General features: G+C 35.3%; 1 protein-coding gene across 1 annotated transcript; it reads right to left on the bottom strand.

The window, feature by feature from the left end:
• Positions 1-1,617: 1,617 nt before the first annotated feature.
• On the bottom strand, positions 1,618-20,550 carry Rad51ap1 (RAD51 associated protein 1). Its single transcript, XM_027951226.2, has 9 exons — positions 20,463-20,550; positions 17,130-17,179; positions 15,360-15,498; positions 13,146-13,255; positions 11,770-11,853; positions 11,132-11,281; positions 9,860-10,024; positions 4,908-5,057; positions 1,618-2,396 (listed from the first exon to the last, which is right to left on the bottom strand). Exons 1-9 carry the CDS (start codon positions 20,477-20,479, stop codon positions 2,251-2,253), a joined length of 1,011 nt encoding a protein of 336 aa, XP_027807027.2. The 5' UTR covers positions 20,480-20,550; the 3' UTR covers positions 1,618-2,250.
• Positions 20,551-20,647: the final 97 nt, after the last annotated feature.

Here is a 20,647-nt window from a genome sequence, read left to right as displayed (position 1 = left end):
GAGACCACAGCAGGGGGATCTAGAGTTCCAGGCCTCAGCCTCAGCCACGTGGCCAGACCCCCTAAGCAACTTAGACCCTGTATTAAATTTTAAAATAAAAAGGGTAGGGTGGGGGCTGGGGATGTAACAGTGTTAAAGCACCCTTGAGTTCAATCCTCAGTGTCCACCCCCAGCCCCCCCAAAAAAATCAAGGCAAGGATGCTGCTTAGAATTAATATGTGATTTTATTTCAGGGTAAGAGCAAATGGAAAAGCAGTTTCAAGAAATTTAGAAAATGAAATAAAGCTTGGTAGCCAGATGCAAAATATAAAAGACTGAATCCCAGGATTACACCTTAGACAGCCTTGATAGTGGTGTCATGTATCAACAGAAAATTCTACAGGAAGGAAGTTGTTGAGGGATGGATCCAGATTGACTCACATCCAGTTGCCAAACATCAAGCAGCAGGTCTGGTGTCAAGATCAAGATGTAGAATAATGATCGTAATTTGGAAGTCACTGTCACAAGTAGTGATCACTGGAGTCTGAAAACATCTAAACTTGAAGAGCAGGGAGGGTATAGTGGAACTGCACAGAACATGATAGTGTGGTGAGAGATGGTATAGGTGACACAAAGGATTAGAAAGCTACAAAATAATGAAGAGTAAGCAGGAGGTGGGGAGAAAATGACAAAAGAAAGGTGTCACATGAACTAATGGCATAAAATATTTTGATTGGGGTGTGATAGTGTATATAAGACAAGGTGAGAAAAAATGTACATTGGGTTTGGCAACTAAAGGTTAGTAGTGTTTTCAGCCAGGCAAGTGTTTTAATATACTTTAGGGTAAATTTCAAATAGAAACTATTAATATGAATAACAAAACAAAGTAGTTCTCAAGCTAGGGGCGATGAGTAATCAATGATATCTATACCTAAACCAGAGCAGGCCCTTAATGGTTTTTGTTGAAGTGCATGCACTATAGAATAACTCAATATTATGTTAACTGGAAAATAATGTTTAAAAAGTGGGATAGGGTAGGTGAGGTAGTATAGATAGTAAAAAAAATATACTAGGTAAGAAAAAATGTACAACAGGGCGAATGCTCACTTTAATCATAAATTCAAAATTAACTTTTCATGTTAATATAGAAAGTTCCATGTGAACTGATAGGTATTACACATTTTTTAATGTTTAACATGATTGAAAATTATTATTAAACAGTGAACAGGAGTAGGTTGAAATTCTCACCATAAATATAATCATCACTATTCTTAAAAATTATTTTTAGTTGTCTATGGACCTTTATTTCATTTATTTATTTGTATGTGGTGCTGAGAATTGAACCCAGTGCCTCACACATGCTAGGAAAACTTTCTGCCACTGAGCTACAACCCCAGCCCGCATCATCACTATTTTTATTCACAATAAACTCAAACCTAAGCTTCCTGAAAAGCTCTAATATCAAATTAGGGATGACTAAGAACTTGACAGCTACTCCTTAAAGTACTAGCTTCATATAAAGTGATTAAGAAATAGCTTCCCCTTGTTTGTGTTTTCAACAGAGCTTATTTTTATTTTATTTTATTAAGAAATGTAGATTAGAGATCGATAAATGCAATGGTATCAAGAAAAGAGCACTTCAAAACTTTTTCACTTTTATTTAAGGTTTTGACAATGAAGAGTTCATAAAATGTCATTATATTTGCTATATAATAATCATCAAATTCCAAGTAGGAGTCTTATGCCATAGTATAGTATCCATTGTAATATGTAAAATGATTCTTTATTCTTACTATTAATAAGATTTGGTTAAAATACCAAACATCCTTGCAGTAAAACTGACAATATAAAGTAAGTAGCTTATAAGATTTCAAACTATCTCCTGAAAGAAATGAGAATGTTTCCCTTTGTCAGATACACTCTGAATAGTTTAAGTGTCACAAAGGAACATCATGTGACTAGAAAAGTACAGCGCATGATACAGACTTCCTCCACATTAAACTGACAACCACTAAAAAAGACAATGACTTATGATACATAAGAAAACAGAACAGCTCTTCAGAAGGAATGACATGAGAAGGTATTTCTTATGAACAAACCTCTTTTTGAAGTCTTGAAGAGCTCTTTAGAGCACATAATCACAAAACAGATTAAGATCATTTATGTGACATGTTAAAGGATTCTTCTATATTACAATACCCTCCTTAATCTTAAACACAAGTGAAATATAAATACACTTTTAAAACTGTTATTCTATCAAACATTTCTTTGCTACCACACTCGGCTACTAGTGGCATTCGGATGCAAAGGCTTAACTCGTGCTAATCTGGATAAGCCAAGGCGGAGACTCTGATTTGGGGACCTAATGGAAACTCCTGCCATTGGACTGCTGCTGTTGCTGCTACTTCCGGATGCAGCTAAAAGAAAACACAAGATGTAACACAAATCATGTCAGAAATCTCTTAACAAAGATTAATTCTTAAAACAAAACAAAATTAAAAAAATAGTTAAGCACTGTTCTGTTTTCCACAGTCTATCAAGCAATAAAATAAACATTCAAAATAATGGCAAGTACTAAATGACAGAAAGAATAGAGTATAGGGAGAGCACCCCTAATGTGAAAATCCAAACTTTGAAAAACTTCAAAATCTGAAACAATCTGGTCCCAAGCACCTCGGATAAGAGAAATTCAATGTATTGCCCATTTTCAACTATCCCCAGAAGGCAAGGTAATGAACCAAAGCTGAAATGAAAAGTAATTCGGTTGTAAAGGCATAAAGAAATAGAGACAACTATAATTTCTAAAGTAATGAAAAAAAACTCATGTATTTTTAAAGTTTACAATTTTTATAAGTACTACTTGAAAAGAATCTATTTTTCAAGTATTAAACAAGTTTTTAAATGGCAAATAGATCTTCTTTAATTACTAATGAGAGTGAAACTCTTCATTTTTCATTGTTGTATTTCTTGGAAGAACTGGGATTTTTATATCCCTGGTTCATTTTTCCTTTGGGTTCTAGATGGTTTTCTCAAATTGAATAAGACAGGCAACAAATTGGCAACCTAGGGCCAAATCTAGCTTTCAGATACGCTATTTCGGGAAGACTGAGCCAGGAGGATTGAAGAGTTCAAAGCCAGCCTTAGCAATCTAGTGAGGTACTTAGCAACTCAGTGAGACCCTGTCTCTAAATAAAACAAAAAGAGCTGGGGATGTGGCTCAGTGGTTGAGCACCCCTGGGTTCAATCTCAGTACAAAAAAAAAAAAAAAAATGCTGTTTGGTCTACATGGTTTTTTAAAAGGTCATATTTAAAAATGAGGAGATTTCATATTAAAATCTGAATTTCTGGCTTCTCTTGAAAATATCAGATCTGTATGTACCAACCTATCTCCCTGCATACAAACAATCTGATGGAGCTGAGTAGCTCTGCTTCCTTCAAGAGGGGCAGAAGCTCTCAAGTCCAAGGGGTCCTGTTCACCCATTATCATTTGTCTGCCCTATCACATACTCAATCTGTCAGCACTGTGTGCTTTATGATATTAACTCTTTACCCATCATTTCACTATCTCCTTTTAATTTTTTTGATCATGCTACTTTTTAACTTATATAGTCATACCATTTAAAAAATTTTTCTTCCATTGAGGAATCACTAATTATTTACAGAAAAAAATATATTTAGTATTACTTTTTGAATGATATGGTATCATTATTTCAGTAACTAACTTTCCCACCTTTCCTTCTCTAAAAACTTTAAAGTCCTCATTGAAAATCTTAACCAGAAAGAACTTTAAACATTATATTAGGTCTTCATAATTCTGATAATAAAATGAAGACTCAGGTAAACCAAGTAATCATGTAGCCTCACAGTTGAGCCCTAACTCTGTATGTTAATACCTAGCCATCATTCAGGAAGAGACCAGCATTTAATTTTGGGCCAATCAAAAAAGATCATTCAAAAGAAGTGAACCTTGAGTAGGTTTGGAAGGACTCCAAAAGGGAGAGGGGACAGAAATATGATAGAGACCTGGGTAGAAGAATACATACAATGTGTTTAAGGGATAGAAAATGGACAATTTGACTAAAGTAGACGGTTCATGTAATTGGATGAAAGTGGACACAGGACTGGTTGGGCCGCAGCAATATTTTCGACCTAGATGAAGCTGAAGTCCAGTCCAGGGAATTGTTTTTTTTTTTTGTACTGGGGATTGAACTCAGGGGCACTCAACCACTGAGTCACATCCCCAGCCCTGTTTTGTATTTTACTTAGAGACCGACCAGATCTCACTGGGTTGCTTAGCACCTCACTTTTGCTGAGACTGGCTTTGAAATTGTGATCCTCCTGCCTCAGCCTCCAGAGCCACTGGGATCACAGGCGTGCACCACCACACCCAGCTAGGTCCAGGAAATTCTTAAAGGATCAGTAAGATTTGGCTGGGTAGCAAAAGAAAACAAAGAGAAGTCAAATTTGTAAGAGCCAGAGGCTGAGTTTACTAAGGTATTTGTTAAATGCTGGAATTCCCATTTACAAACCCCAAAGCTTTGATAAGAATGCAGAGGTCAGCAGGTACTGAGCACAAAAGACTTTTGTTATCAGAAATATAAATATCAGGAATCTCAAATGTTTACACTTGCTGACCCTATAATTCTACTAGTGGTACTTTTACCCTAAGAAAATAATCAGCGATATGCCAGATTTCTACAATAAGGATGTCTGTGCTTATGGCAAACTTATTTATAACAATGAAAAAAAAATCATATATGACCTGGATGCCTAATAGATATAAAAATGCAGTAATTAAAAACAATGGTTTTGAAGACTATACAGTAATATGGGGAAAAGCTCACATGTAACATTTAGAACTAGGGAGAAAAGAATCTACCACTGGTAATTTTCTAAACCCCTTGCCCTTGATCGCAAATATACCATACCTGGTGGGACCCACTTCGGTCTCTTGACTTCAGCTGAAGGACTGTGTATTTGCAATGGTTTCCTAGTGACCTCCAAAGAATGATAAGCCTCCTCGGGTAAAGTCTGAGATTCTGATTTGATAGCAGCTGCAGCAGAGTCTACTGAAGTCACTTATTTGAAAAATACACACAAAGAAGCTTGTCATTGGGAAGATAGTTCAAGTCTAGCATGTATGCATAAAAATTATAAGTTTCATAACCATATAAAATTAAAAAGGCAATATCAAATTCGAAAAACAAGTCAAGAAATTTTTACTGAAAGCTTCAAGATTGCCTTCTCTTTTTTTTTGGTACGGGGGATTAAACCCAGAGGCACTTTACTACTGAGCCACATCCCCAGCCTTTGCCTTTTTTATTTTGAGATAGTCTAGCTAACTTGCTTAGGGCCTCGCTGAATTGCTGAGATTGAACTCAAACTTGCAATCCTCCTGTTTCAGCTTCCCAAGTTGCTGGGATGCCAGGTGTGAGCCACCACACCTGGTTAGGACTGCCATCTTCTATGAAAATTTTTATGCCAGGCAATGTGGTCTCACACACACTACCCTTCAGTTTTTACAGCAACTATAATACAGAAAAGGAAACAGAGGTTAAGCAATTTGCCTGTAGTTTGACACCTACTACATGCTGAATTGGGATTAGAAACCAGGTTTGAACCAGAAATTCATTCTTGTAACCATTACACAATAGTGTCTCATCAGTATGTGTCAGGGAGTCAATAGGCTCTAGGATTACAAAAAGTTTATATAACTCATGAATCCTACTCCCAAGGAATTTGTGGTTCTGTCACTGGCCTAGGAAAGACAGGAAAGAGCTGTGTCTAACGCAGTGTGCGAAGGAACATGTCACTCTCTAGAAGAATACCCAGTAGGAAGGGAACTTACAACCTGGTATGTGTTTAGAAGTCACAGGAGGGGGATGAGGCTGGGCTGAACTAAAGGCTAAAGGGTAAAGATGAATTGAGGGAAATTTTCTAGGCAGAGGGAGTACAGCATAATGCAAAGCTGTAAAGTATAACAAGTTCCAGGACCAGTACTGGTTCAGTATGTCTGGAGCAGGAATCTTAAGAATAGGAAAGGTGAGAGACACAATCAGGGTACAATCACTTATGAAGAGCTTTACAAGCCATATAAAGGAGTCTGATCCACAATCATGTATTAAATTTTCTGAGGAGTAACTTGCATTTTGAAAGCATCTTCCTGGTGGTAATGTAAGGCAAATAGACCACTCAGAAAGCTATTATGGTAATCCAGGAGAGGTGATGAGAGCCTGAGCTAAGGTGGAGAAGGGAGGGGATAGTAGCAATTAAACATGTTTTAGTAATTAGATGTGGGGAGGTGGTGATGGAGATGAAGAATAATCTATAACTTGCAAGTTCCTCTCATGGGGAACAGCTTTGAGGCCATTGTTTACTTTGAGAATGAATGTAAGAATGGGAGCAGGTTTGTGTTCTTTTTGCTGGGGTGGGAGGTGAGGAAGGAGGACAAAAAGAGAGGTAGAACAGAATCTCACTTTGAGACAATGCTTGTTTTAAGATACCTAAGGGGTTTCTAAATGTATACAAATATGAACACATTCACTACATACTCTTCCCAATGTTACATCCATAACCCCTGACTGTCCAGCATAAGTTTCTATGGTAGAAATTTTCTATATTTTGTGTTATCAGAGATGGTAATTGCTAGCCACATACTATTTTTGAATACTTGAAATGTGGCTAGCAAAACTGAGAAACTGGCTTTCAAATGTTATTTAATTTTAATTAACTTAAATATAATATAACCCTACATGTAGCTAGTGGCTAACTTATGTTAGACAAAGGTGCCAAAAACATGTATTGGAGAAAAGATAGCATCTTCAACAAATGGTGCTGGAAATCCATATGCAATAAAATGAAAATTAAACCCCTACTCTCACCATGCACAAAACTCAACTCAAAGTGGATCAAGGAGCTAGGAATTAAACCAGAGACTCTGCGTCTAACAGAAGAAAAAGTAGGCCCTAATCTTCATCATGTGGGATTAGGTTCCAGCTTCCTTAATAAGACTCCTATAGCACAAGAATTAAAACCAAGAATCAATAAATGGGATGGAATCAAATTTTCTAAAAAGCTTTTTCTCAGCAAAAGAAACAATATGAGGTGAACAGAGAGCCTACATCCTGGGAGCAAATTTTTACCCCTCACATATCAGTAGAGCACTAATCTCTAGCATATATAAAGAACTCAAAAAGCTAAGCACCAAAAAACCAAATAACCCAATCTACAAATGGGCCAAGGACCTGAACAGGCACTTCTCAGAAGAGAATATATGAATATGTTCAAATATATGAAAAAATGTTCATCATCTCTAGCAATTAGAGAAATGCAAATCAAAATACTCTAAGATATCATCTCACTCCAGTCAGAATGGCAGCTATTATGAAGACAAACAACAATAAGTGTTGGCGAGGATGTGGGGAGAAAGGCACACTCATACATTGCTGGTGGGACTGCAAATTGGTGCAGCCATTATGGAAAGCAGTATGGAAATCTGGGAATGGAACCACCATATGACCTAGCTATCCCTCTCCTTGGTCTATACGCAAAAGACTTAAAAACAGCATACTACAGGACACAGCCACATCAATGTTTATAGCAGCACAATTCACAATAGCTAAACTGTGGAACCAACCTAGATGCCCTTCAATAGGTAATTGGATTAAAAAAAAAAAAATGTGGCATATATACAAAATGGAATTTTACTCAGCAATAAAAGAGAATAAAATCATGGCATTTGCAGTAAATGGATGGCATTGGAGAAGATAATGCTAAGTAAAGTTAGCCAATCCCAAAAAAACAAATGCCCAATGTTTTCTCTGATATAAGGAGGCTGACTCATAGTGGGGTAGGGAGGGGGAGCATGGGAAGAATATATGAATTCTAGATAGGGCAGAGGGGTGGGAGGGAAAAGGAGGGGGCAGGGGATTAGCAAGGATGGTGGAATTCGATAGACATCATTATCCAAAGTACATGTATGAAGACACAAATTGGTGTCAACATACTTTATGTAAAACCAGAGATATGAAAAATTATGCTGTATATGTCATAAGAATTGTAATGCATTCCGCTGTCATTCATTTTTTTAAAAAATCAATAAAAATTTCTCAAAAGTTAAGCAATGCATTAATAGGACTAGAAATATAATCCACTTTTCCTCATTCTTACTTAACAAATACAATTTATTTTCAACATTATATACTAATGTCTCTTGCAAAGTAACTTGCTACAAGATATACAGAAAAGACTTTAAATGGTAAATCCCAAGGAAAACTGAAATTTTAGTTTTTAGTGTGGGTTGGTGAAAAAGCACAAATACCTAATCATTTTTTCTTACTATACCTAGTAGTACACAAAATAATGGCCCCTCAAAGATGACTATATTCTAAGTTCCAGAACATGTGAATATGCTACCTTATGTACACATGTGATTAAGTTAGGACCTGTGGAGGATATTATCTTGAATCTGGACAGTGTAATCACTAGGGTCCTTAAGAGAGTCAACATTAGATTGACATGATGTGAGAAAGTCCAGATGGAACAGAGCTACAAGCCAAGGATCACAGACCCTCCAGAAGCTGGAAAAGGCAAAAGGTATATTCTCCCCTAGAGTTCCACAAACGAACACAGTCCTGCTGACAGCTTGATTCTAGCCCTCTGAGGAACACTTTGGACTTCTGAACTGTAAAATAATTACTGTGTTGTTTGAAGTGAAGTTTGGGGTAATCTGTTATAACAGTATTAGGAAACTAACAGTTTTATCTCTAAAAGCTCCTACATTTAAATTTTAACATGTGGAAACCAGATGAATTTGTCAATTTAAAAAACATTCTAATCTAAAGGTTACTAATTCAAAATAGAACAGAGGGAAGAATATGACTCAACTGGTATTTAACTTTTATTTAATTCTTAGTAAGTACTTAGCACCATGCTATTTAATGTGAGAGCAAATCCTAAAATCTGACCAGTAGAAACTGTAGTTTCAAATAATAAATATACATATGCATACAAAAACTAAGACAGAAAAGTTGATAGCAATAATAAAACAAATTTACTTAAAGAATGTTATCTTTTACAATAATTATTATAAAATGATGAGTTAAAAAACATCCTAACTTTTTTAACACAAGAAACAGGTATTCCATGTTCAAGTCATCACAAATTCCAAGTTTCACTATAAAAATGGTTTCTAACTAGATTTGTTTTGGGAAAACAAAAATCAAAAGTGCCCTAAACATCTGGACAAAGATCTCTCAAATAGAAGAGTAGGCCAAGCACAAAAGCAAGAAATTAGAACCATTCAAGCTGCCCCGTTTAATTGCCCAGAGAAAATGTGATCTAGGAGATAAGAGTTCATCTTCTGAACTGACAAACTACATTCAAATTCCAGCCCCTCACTTATTAGATGTAAGACTTTCAAAGAGGGGCTGGGGATGTGGCTCAAGCGGTAGCTCGCTCTCCTGGTATGCACGAGGCACTGGGTTCGATCCTCAGCACCACATAAAATAAAATAAAGATGTTGTGTCCACCGAAAACTGAAAAATAAATATTAAAAAAATTCTCTCTTAAAAAAAAAAAAAAGGCTTTCAAAGAATATTTAACCTCTGAGCCTCAGTCTTCTCATCATAAGATACAGGTGATGATGGAGTTCACAGCAGGTGGCTGTACTAAAGCATGAAAATACATATTTAGTGCTAGCACAGTTAGGGGGGACTCAGAATCATCATCTGCTTTTTTCCCACCTCCTCTTATGCTGCTTTCTTTTATATTTTAACTAAAAATAAAATATTAAGGTGAGCAAAGGCAATGACAAGAAATTTGCAGCAATCAAACCCAATACATTTCCTTTATAAAATTAAGTATTTGGGACCAAGCTTACCCAAAGTATTACATTTGGATTTAGATTTCTTCTCTTTCTTTTCTACTGGGGATTTTACCTTCACTTCTTTCTTTTTAATTTCTTTAACTTTACTTTTTCTCATAGTAAAGTCTTCATCATTATCTTCACTCTCATCAAAATCAGAATCCTCCTCAGAATCATCACCTAAAACAGAAGATTATATATATAAAATATATAACAAAATTATATATACTTTGTTCTAAAACAATGAAGCTTCTGGTGAATCCACTTTATTTGCAGCTTTTGCATCAGATTCCTGGGCACCGCTGTGCTCTACCATTTCCAGCAGCAGAACACTGCAGTGTTGAAACTGAGAAACAGGCGGCTTGGAATCATTTTCCCCCAACCCCTTATACATGTTGTCTGACTCAGACAGGTTACTAACTTTACAGTGCTTCAGATTCCTCTTCTTGAAAATGGGGACATTATGCCAATTTTATGAGAACAACTTCTGACATATATCAAACACAACTGTTATCTATTACCATTATCACTATAATTTTCCATCAGTAATTTTTACTTCAGATTTTACTAGTTTAACTCACTAACTTTTTGTTTGTTTGATCCTAGGGATTGGACCAGGAGATGAGCCACATTCTCAACCCTTTTTATTATTTATTTGGAGACAGGTTCTTGCTAAGTTACTGAGGCTGCCTCAAACTTACAATCTTCCTGCCTCAGCATGCACCACCATTTCCATCCAATTCTCAATAATTTTTGAAAAGAAGGATAGAGTATAAAAGCTAGTTTTTGAAAATCATGACATTTATGAAAGTAACAATATACCTTCACTTAATTACATATGCTTCAACATTCTGGAATAGAGAAGAGACTATACCACAACAATCTTATTAACCCTCATTTCCCACATGCTCTTTCCTGTACTGCATGAGATAATATAAGCCAGTGATGTAATATGGAAAGTACAGTAGTGGTCCTAGAAAAAAAGCACTGCCTAAACTCTGGTATGTACACTTGTCTACTCCATTCTGCATGCTTTTTCATCATTCAGAAATACAATTTTATCCCTTTAGTTGATCTAAAAGATCCTCATTTTTCAAGGCATGGCTGAAAGATGATCTCTTACCCAAAGCTTTTCCCCAAAATGCCACAATTGCATTTAGCTGTCCTATTTGTTCCTCAAGTTTGCATACCCTAAATATTTAGCACAGTGTTCTGCACACATTAATGGCCTCCAAGAACTTTTACTGAATTTCAGAAGAGTTAATTTTGAAGCAAAGTGTAACTTACCTGTTGCGATGTCTGGCTCAGTGTCATCAGCACTATCACCATCACTGCCTTCCAAAAGCATCTTCCTCTGCTGAGCCACAGCTTTAGATGCTGCTTTTCTTTTCCCTTGAACACCACGAGCATCATCTTCCTCTGTGATCTTGTCCAAATCTTCAGGAGAGGCATAAACATCAATGGAAAACTTTGTTGTAGCTAATATTTCAAGAACAGCAAAGCAGACATGACAACCGTCTTACTTGCTCAGGTTCATCCCTCCCCTGTTCCTAGTAATAGACTACATTGTCCTAGCTGGGTCACTCACAGCACATCAGTACGCTGGCAATAGACTCCAGTTTTAAAGATGAATTCAATAGTCTTTCCCCAAGAATTTTCAAAATGGAACTGAGAAGATACAGTCCCTATCTTCAGTGGTCAACTGCTGAGGACCAAAAGCCATGGGTAGTCATGACACTCCAACAGAGAAGAAAGTGGATATGTAGTAGTTAAGAGGACAAGACTAAAACTTAGAGAAACAAAAGTCAAGAGAGAAGAGAGTCTTTACCATTTAAAGATCTGATTCTAGTCACAGTTTCAGGAATTTAAATAAACGTTAGAAAAATAGCATTGCGGATGAAAAAAATGTACCATCAAAAACTTACCTAAATAATCACTGGTTACACTGCAATTAGATATATGAGATTTGTTCATTATTTCTATTTCACTGTTGCCATGTTTTTCAATGCCTAAATATTAGGAATAAGAAAAAATTCAGATGCATCTTAATAAACTGATATCTATAGGAAGATTAGTGCTAAAATGTAATAGCATCTAGATACTGATAAATGATTTGAAACCCAAACTAGCACAGTGATTTTACTTGGAGAGGCTAGCATATAGTTAAGAGTTTGGGGTCTGAAATCAAAAAGACTTAGGTTCAAATTCATGCTCATAAATGGGCTTATCCTTAGACTTAATTTCCTCATCGATAACAGGAAGATAAAAATTGTGTATCATAGGATTAGTATGGGAGATTAGATGTAAATTTATGTTGCACAACACATAGGAAATAATCAATAAATATTAACTATCACTTCTGTGTAGGCAAAGACATGCTTTTACTAACTTTCATTCTCTCTAATCATTACAATAACCTTTAAATGAAACATTTTAAGAGGCTTTTAAGTCATGATAACAGGTACTTTTAAATACCAATGCTAAGAATTGTATCATTCAATGGAAGTGGTACTTATAAGAAACTCCTACTACGCATTCTATAATGTCTTTTAAGAGATAAATTTCATTTTCTCCATTTTAGATATAATACATAACAATTCTCTTTTGAAGTTTTTTGATTTCTAATCCTAAAAATCTCCCTAATCAAACTGCTTTGTTTAAATAAGAGGCAATACTGATTTAAAAAACACTTCACTTATCCCCCTAAATAAAAGAATTTAATCCAAAACAATTTAACCCAAAAAGCATTTTAGGAATTCAAGTGTCTTTTCCATCTCTCTAGAATGTCACTATTACCAGGAAAAAAAAAAAAAAAATCAATGAAGAAAACCCACAGAGAGATTCAGAAGTCATTCTCTTAAATCTATGGAACCTGCAAACCAAATTAGTACCTTTAAACCTTTGGCAGTAATAAAAAATGACCATGATTAGGTCATGTTTAACTATTTTAACACAGAAAAAAAAAATTGGGGTTGGGAGAAAAAAAGGGGTAGACTACTAGAAGTATATAGGTCATTTGATCAAGAAATTAAATTTTCATTGTATATCAAGTTGTAATTGACCTTCCAGGTTCATAGTGTATGTCTCCAATCTTACCTTGGGTTCTAGGCAGAGATGTATACATTTGTATGAAATTGACACTGCTGAATCAAGAAATGAATCTAATTATACCCTCTGTAATTTGTTCTATCTATAGTTCAAAGTATTCAAATTTTATTCTTTCAACTATGAAGGCCCACCCCAAGTAATGATTATTAAAACAATAAGCTTTTAATGATAAATATACAAAAAACAAAGTTACTTTTATTTTGAGACTTCTGTACATCATTGGGGACTGTTGCAAGTTCCTTCACTGACAAAGCTAGAGCCACTTCTAAGCCTCTCTGGAAGAGCTTGTCATCTAAGGTCATCCTGAAATAGACAAGCAAATAAAGTGTTTCTAAAAGTATCAATCTCAACAAAAGAGCAAAGTTTGAGATTTTCTTACATTACTATTTAAGAGCTCCTAACCTAACAAAAATGTTTTTAAGTAATAACCATCATCAATTGACCTTGGAGGATAAGACTTCTAAAATGTTTTATGCGCGCACACACACACACACACACACACAGAGTTCCTTCAAACCTGTTAGGTTATATATGTTATATTATGTAACAAAGTATAAATATAAATATAAATATATATATATATATATATATATATAAAACATATATATATCCTAACAGGTTTGAAGGAACATTGTGTGCCTTTGAACTTACTGTTCCCTATAATTGTAATGTCTCTCTTTAACATAAGCTCTATCCAGGAAGCACCTGCGCAACCTAAGACAGACTTAGTTCCAAGGTCACTTCCACTTAGATAGCTTACTTGACCTCATCCACACCCCTTTAATAGACATTACAGTTCTTATATTTAAAAAAAAAAAAAAAAAATTGTTTTTACATATGTTCCTCCCAATCTAGACTTAAATAGACACTGCACTACCGAGAATACTAAAAGTACCCTCAAGAGTCTGTAATGGTAATGAGAAAGGTGGGGACAGAAGACATACAACTTATTATCTCATATAAAGCAGTAAGTCTCCTATTCAAGTTGGTCAAAAGTGCTATGAAGCATAAGAGGAAGAAAAATCAGAGATAGATGAGGAAAGATTATAAAAAGAAAGAAGTACTAAAGTTTACCTTGAAGGATTATTATTTTTACAATAAATATTATTGAGACATAATTCACATACCATAAAATTCACACTTGTAAAGTTTCCAATTCAGCAGATTTTAGTATAATCAAAGTTGTGAAACCATCATCACTACCTAATTTTAGAATAGTTTCAGAACCTGAAAAAGAAACCCCATATCCACTTATCCCTCCCCAAGTCGCTGGCAACCTCAAATCTACTTTCTATTTCCATGTATTTACCTATTCTAGGCATTTCATATAAATGGAATCATATAATATGTGATCTTTTGTGTCTGTTTTTTTTTTCATTCATAATAATGTTTTCAAGGTTCATTCATGTTGCAGCATATATCAATAGTTTATTTATTTTTATGGCCAAATAACACATTGTCTAGATATATCCTATTTCTCCACTAAGTAATTGATAGTCATTTGGATTGCTTCCATTTATTGGCTATTACGAATAATAGTGTTATTTAGAGGGTATGAAGTAGTATCATACTATGGTTTTCATTTGTATTTCCCTGACAGTTAATGATGTTAAGCATCTTTTTATGTGTTTATTGGTTATTTGTGTATCTTCCTTAGAGAAATGCTTATTCAAATTTTTTGCACATTTTAATTGGGTTACTGGCTTTTTTACTGTTGAGTTTGAGTTCTTAATGTACTTTGGATGCAAGTGTCTCTAAGTTATACATTTGCAAATATTCTCTCCCATCTATGGGCTATTGTTTCACTATGTTTAATATACGAGAAACTCAAAAACAAAGAATGAAAAATGTAGATCATGACATGGGATAGAGAAACTTCTAGCAGTAAAATATCCCAAGTGCCAGTTAATAGTTCTCTTTGCCCCATCTCCTCCCCATATGACAAGTTTTGGGTCTCTCAGAACTTCTTTCCATCACTCTCCCTTCCCTCTTGATACCAATTAATGGAATTCCAGATTTAGTCTAGGAATTACAGGATCTCTTCACTGTTGGACAAGTCACAGGAAAGGAAAAGTATCATTTATCTGCAGAAAAATACATGGTTTAAAAATTTTTCAACTTTTTATAAAAGTGTAACTTTTTAAAAAGTAGTCTTGTAAGATTTGAGGACTGCAGACGCAGGCACAGGTCCATAATTATTATTGTCTCAATATTTAATGGGACACATGTTTATGAATTCCTTTTTAAAATAAGAAGAGAGTTTAATAGTCTTTAATGTCCCTATCCTCCGACAGTCACTAAACAAGATCTATAACTCTGCTCAAATTCTAATTTAAACTGAGAATTTGAAACTGTGTCTCTTAAATAAACACATCTAATGTCATATATTTACTGTCTTACCTCTCACCTTTTTTTAGGGGTCTTGTCTTGTAGTTGAATGTCTTCTTTCTGGGGATTCTTCATAGGTTTTGGTTTATCTTGTTTTGACTCATTTGATGTTGTTCTGGATTTCTTGTTTAAAGGTATAGTTGCAGAAACAAAATCATCTATTTATGTGTAAATGAAAAAGAAAAGAAATAAAATTATTTTTTAGTTGGAATTCAAGTTTTATAGGTAAGCAAGTTATTTAATTTCTATAGTTTAAAAATCTTCATTGGTGGGGCTAGGGTTGTGGCTCAGTGGTAGAACACTCACCTAGCACATGCAAGGCCTTGGGTTCGATCCTCAACACCACATAAAAATAAAGGTATAAAAATTTAAAAAAAAATCTTCATTGGTATTGTTTGTCTTTATTCTCACCCAACTCCTATTGTTTAGGTGGCCTTTATTTTTTAAAATATTAATCTATAAAAAACAGTTCACTAAAAAATAAATAAATTGCAAAGGGTTTCAAGGAAAAAATGATTAATTAAAAACCTGTAAGACCATTAGAAAAACTGTAAATTTTTATCACATTGAAAAGTGGAAATGTATTTTTATGTCATACTAAGGATTGAACCCAGGTCGTTGCACATGATAGGAAAGAAGTCTACCACAATGCTAAATTATATCCTCAGGCTTTTTTATTTAATTTTGAGACAAGGACTCACTAAGTTGTCCAGGCTGGACTCAAACTTGTGATCCCCCGCCTCAGTTTTCCAAGTAGCTGGGATTATTAATGATTTTTAATGAAACTTCACAAGGTAGGCAAATACTTTTCCAAAGGCACATTACCTATTCCTAGTACATTAACCAAGCTAAGGAAAGTAAGAAGTATCACAAGGGAAGAGAATTTTTCTAGAAGTAGCAGTTTTTTGTTTTGTTTAGTTTTCTTTCCATTACCATAATAAGCTTCCTATGAGCCTACCAAAGAAACTTCTTAATTCCTACAAAAGGAATGTTCTTTTCCAATCCAATATTGTTTCTCACAGATTTTTCTGTCCAGTCACACCTCACAACTGTTGTTCTTCTCTTGACACTTATAAAACTGCTACTGTGGCTTTTAAACATATGTATGTATACCTTCAGGGTCCATGCAGTCTTAATCACATACTTTAGCAATTATTAACATATGCTGTCTTGTTTATGCTTCCCTACATAGGAATACAGTAATTTACAACTTTCGGCACCTCCACCCCACCCAGTATGCAGAACACGACTGGCAATTTATAAATATCTGCTGACCAATGACTATAACAAAAATCTCAAAGTTATATTCTATACTATTTTTTTCTCAAGTTGTAAGCACTGAAGGCTATGCCCAAAGCCAAAGAGTTTCCATCAAACCTTGGAATTACTAAAATATTTACAGAAAACTTGGATGGTTTGGGAAAGAAATATAAAATCTAATTCTAGACTGGGGATACAGCTCAGTGGTATAGCACCTACCTGGCATCTGTGAGGTCCTGTGTTTGAGACCAAGCACCATGAAAAGAAAAAGAGACAAAGCCTACTTCAAAGTATACTATACTCTAATGTTTCTCAAACTTTTGAATCAAAGTTCTCTTAAGGCAGAGACAAGTAAACATATAATAAATACAGCAGAGTTCAAGCCTAACCTTTCTTAAAGGCCTTATTTTTTTCAGACCTACCTCATAATACAATTGGGGAATATTTAATATTTGAGCTATATGTATTATATAATACTGATGAAATAAATGTCCAAATTTTTTAAGCAAAAATAAGAAATTCTACTTACCATCACTATCAGAGTCCTCAAACTGTGAGTAATTGACTGGCTTCTTATGTCTATGGCCAAGACAGAAATTTTTCATTAATACAAATATTAATTTCTTACCTTCACTCACAAAGGCTATTAATAGTCTTGAATAAAGGAAACTGTGTTTATATTTTTTTTGAAGTACTTAAATCTAAAACATGATTTGCACTTTAAAGTAGGGACTTAGCTGATACAGTTAAAACTATACCTGATATAGAAAAGAAATTAATCTACATAGCTCACAAAATAAAGACAATCTATGTAATTAACAGTTCAATTTATATACTGTTTAGTTGTTACTGGGCATTTATAAATTCCTTTTGTAGATGTTTTATTGTTTTTCATGTGCATTACATCTTCCTTATTACACTATAAACAACACCAAAAGTCATTCTTTATAAAATATCTTATAATATTTTTTATGCAAGGGACTCTTAAAAAAATGGTGACTTTGTTCCTGTGATCTGAAATGAATCTTTATACTACTCCAGAAAGCATTAGAAGAAAATTATATTCAAAGTGGAAAAAAGTTACTTCCTTCTTTCCTCCTCTTTGTACTAACTGAAATGTCTCCAGATCTTTGTCTTCTGCCAAATGCCCAAGTGTGGAAATCTAGTTAACCAATTGGTTTTCTTTAAAATAAAAAGAGTTCAATAAAAAAAGGTTAGTTCATCTTATAATCTTACAAGTGCTATTCCTTGAGAAAACCAACATTCTTCAGTATGTAAAGTACTTTATGTGTACTTCCCATATCCTCACATATAATATTAAAAAGAAGAATACTTATGTTACTCTCCTTCAGAGTTAAAGAATTTGAGAGCTGATAAAATTATGGAAAGCTCTTTAAAAATTCTGAGGTTGAAAAATAGTAAAATAAAACCAAAAGACTTATTAAAAAGAGAAGTACACCCAAGGGTTCAGCTATAATAAATATGTCTTATTTCAAGCACTTTTTTAAGTGAAACTTGGATTTTGTTTTTCACTGAGTACACAGCAGTTAAGAATGCAATGACTTCTAAAAGTCTGGTGCCACTGCATTGATTTGTGCCAAATCATCACTGTAGTACAAATGACAAAGGAGTGAAAAAAGTAAATAATAATAGTAAATATTATTATCAAAACAGTACTGACCTCATGGATCTCCTGAGAAGGTTTTAGAAACCCTCCAGAGGTTTGCAGACTATCCTTTGAGCTATTCCTAACAAACGGATTACATCTTCACTACTTGGATGTTTAAAATCCATTTCAAATTTAACATGTTGAAAACAGAAATCTTGACTCCCCAGTTCCTTTCCCAATGTTTGCAAGTAGCTAGCAATGAGTGGTGAAAAGCAAGGTAAGATCACAAGTGTTCTTTAAATTACTTTAGGGTTTTCTTTAAACTATCATCAGAGTAGATGAAAAATCAAGTGATGGCAGATAATCTATAGAAAATAAACAAAAGCAAGGGAGCTATTTGGAAAACACCTCAAAAGAAAAGGATCAATGGGACTAACTTTTGACAGGATCCACGAAGGTTGATGTAAAGCTAGGAATTATGGCTATAGGTGTCTCCATCTGTTTGGGAAGGAAGATTCCTTTAGCAGCACAGGGGCACTAAGGTTAACTGCTGACCAGCTATGACCCCAGGGCCCACATGAACATGGGATTGACTTGTAAATGAAGCCCCTAAATAGGATGGACACCATGACAGTTACGAAGAGGACAGACTAAAATCAAATACTCCATTGCCCAAAGTGAAGGAGGAGTTGAACACCTGTTTGGCAAAGAGTGTAGGTCCCCAGTTCTCCTGGTAAACATCAAATGACAATAAATTTGGAGATGCCATCATATCCTCTCTGTGTGTGTGTGTGTGTGTGTCATGTTCTCTGCTTAAGTCTCACTTTGCTTTGACTTTACTTTCACTTATAGTAAATTGCTCTTGCATGACTTTTGGTGTCTGACTTTAAATTTTCTTTAGTCAGAACACAAGGGAGTTTGGCATTTTAGCTCCCCTGCTTTCTTGTGATGCTTTCCCCCTGCCTTCCTGATGATTTCCTCATCCCAGTTAATGCAAGATTGTCCATTTAGTAGTTCAGATCAAAAATATTAGTCATTCTTGATTCCCTTTTTCTCTTACTTCCACATCCACTTCTACACCTCTAATATATCTATATCTATCCCAAATTCATCTGATCTATTCCATGTCCCCTAATAACATCCTACTCCAAACCACTACCCAATGATATAATAGAGTGATTTTTCTGCTTCCATTATAGCACCATCCCCCATTCGATCTCCACTAGTGACCTTTATAAAAGCAAAATTAGATTTCTCTCCCATATTTAAACTCTCCCATTGGTTTCCCATTGTACTTAGAATAAAATCCAAATTCCTTTAGATGGCCTAAAACGCCCTACCTTCTTTGGCCCTACTTATCTGACCTAATCCCCAACAATTCTCCCCACTGCTTGCTAATGCTACAGCTTCAAGCTATCCCTTAATACGGTCAAGCTGATGGCCTTGACTCTTATTCCTGCTACCTGGATTGCCCCATATTTTTGCCTGGCTAACTTCTCATAATTCGTATCTCCGGACATACATCAGAAAAGTCCATCCTTCCTTCCTTACAGTTAAGGGTTTCCTTTCTACTGTATGACATTGGCATGTTTATTTTTGGGACCCTATACTCACCTTATACTAGAATGTATCCTCCAGTACCTAATACAGTACAGAAATAAATATATTCGATGACTGTACTATATGAATGACTTATCCTAGGCTTATGATGGTATTCAACTGTGATTAAGTTGAGGAATAATTTCTGGTGGTATTAATGGAAAGTAAAGGATCTAGAGTCAAATGACTTAGGGTGAGTATTGTCCTGCGATTTTCTAGCTGAGTGACTCAAGAAAATCGGCTTTTATGTCTAGAAGTTTTAAATCCATAAACAGGAATGCCTTCTCTTTATATACCAAAGGATTAGCGGTGAACAAACGAAAACGACAAATAAGTACGTGCTCGCTGAAGTGCAAAACGTCGTTTAAATGCAACATACAACAAGATCTTACTTGAATGGAGCCGAGGGTAAAAGAAACGGCAACAGCTGAGAAGCAAAGTAAGGAGTGGGTGAGAGCTAAGAAGCTGGGACACCTCTTAGCGACGGGTGTCTCTCATTGCTGACTGGAATGTTTCCCGGTAACTGTTCATCCCACCCCTCCCACAGTTGTCCTCTGTCTTAAACGCTCTTTTCCCTCAATCCTGTATACAAGTTGCCTACAGTGTCCTCCTGCTCTTTATCCCCACTAGTGCCGTATCCAACGAACTACTTACCTAACAGGCCGCACCATGTTCGCGGTTAAGGCTGGAAAATTGCAGCGCTCAAGTTTCAGCTGGTAGCAGTGGCGGTTTCAATTCCCGCCCAAAAACCGGACATCGCGCTCCCCGCCTCCGCTGCCTCCGGGTCCTCCAATCATGAGCAGCCAGCCTGCGGCGGAGCCTGCGCTTTAAGAGCTGGC

Source organism: Marmota flaviventris, chromosome 3 (assembly GCF_047511675.1).
Source record: "Marmota flaviventris isolate mMarFla1 chromosome 3, mMarFla1.hap1, whole genome shotgun sequence".
NCBI classification, from domain to species: Eukaryota; Metazoa; Chordata; class Mammalia; order Rodentia; family Sciuridae; genus Marmota; species Marmota flaviventris.
Note: the sequence above shows the minus strand (reverse complement) of the source record. Positions and strands in the feature narration are given on the sequence as shown.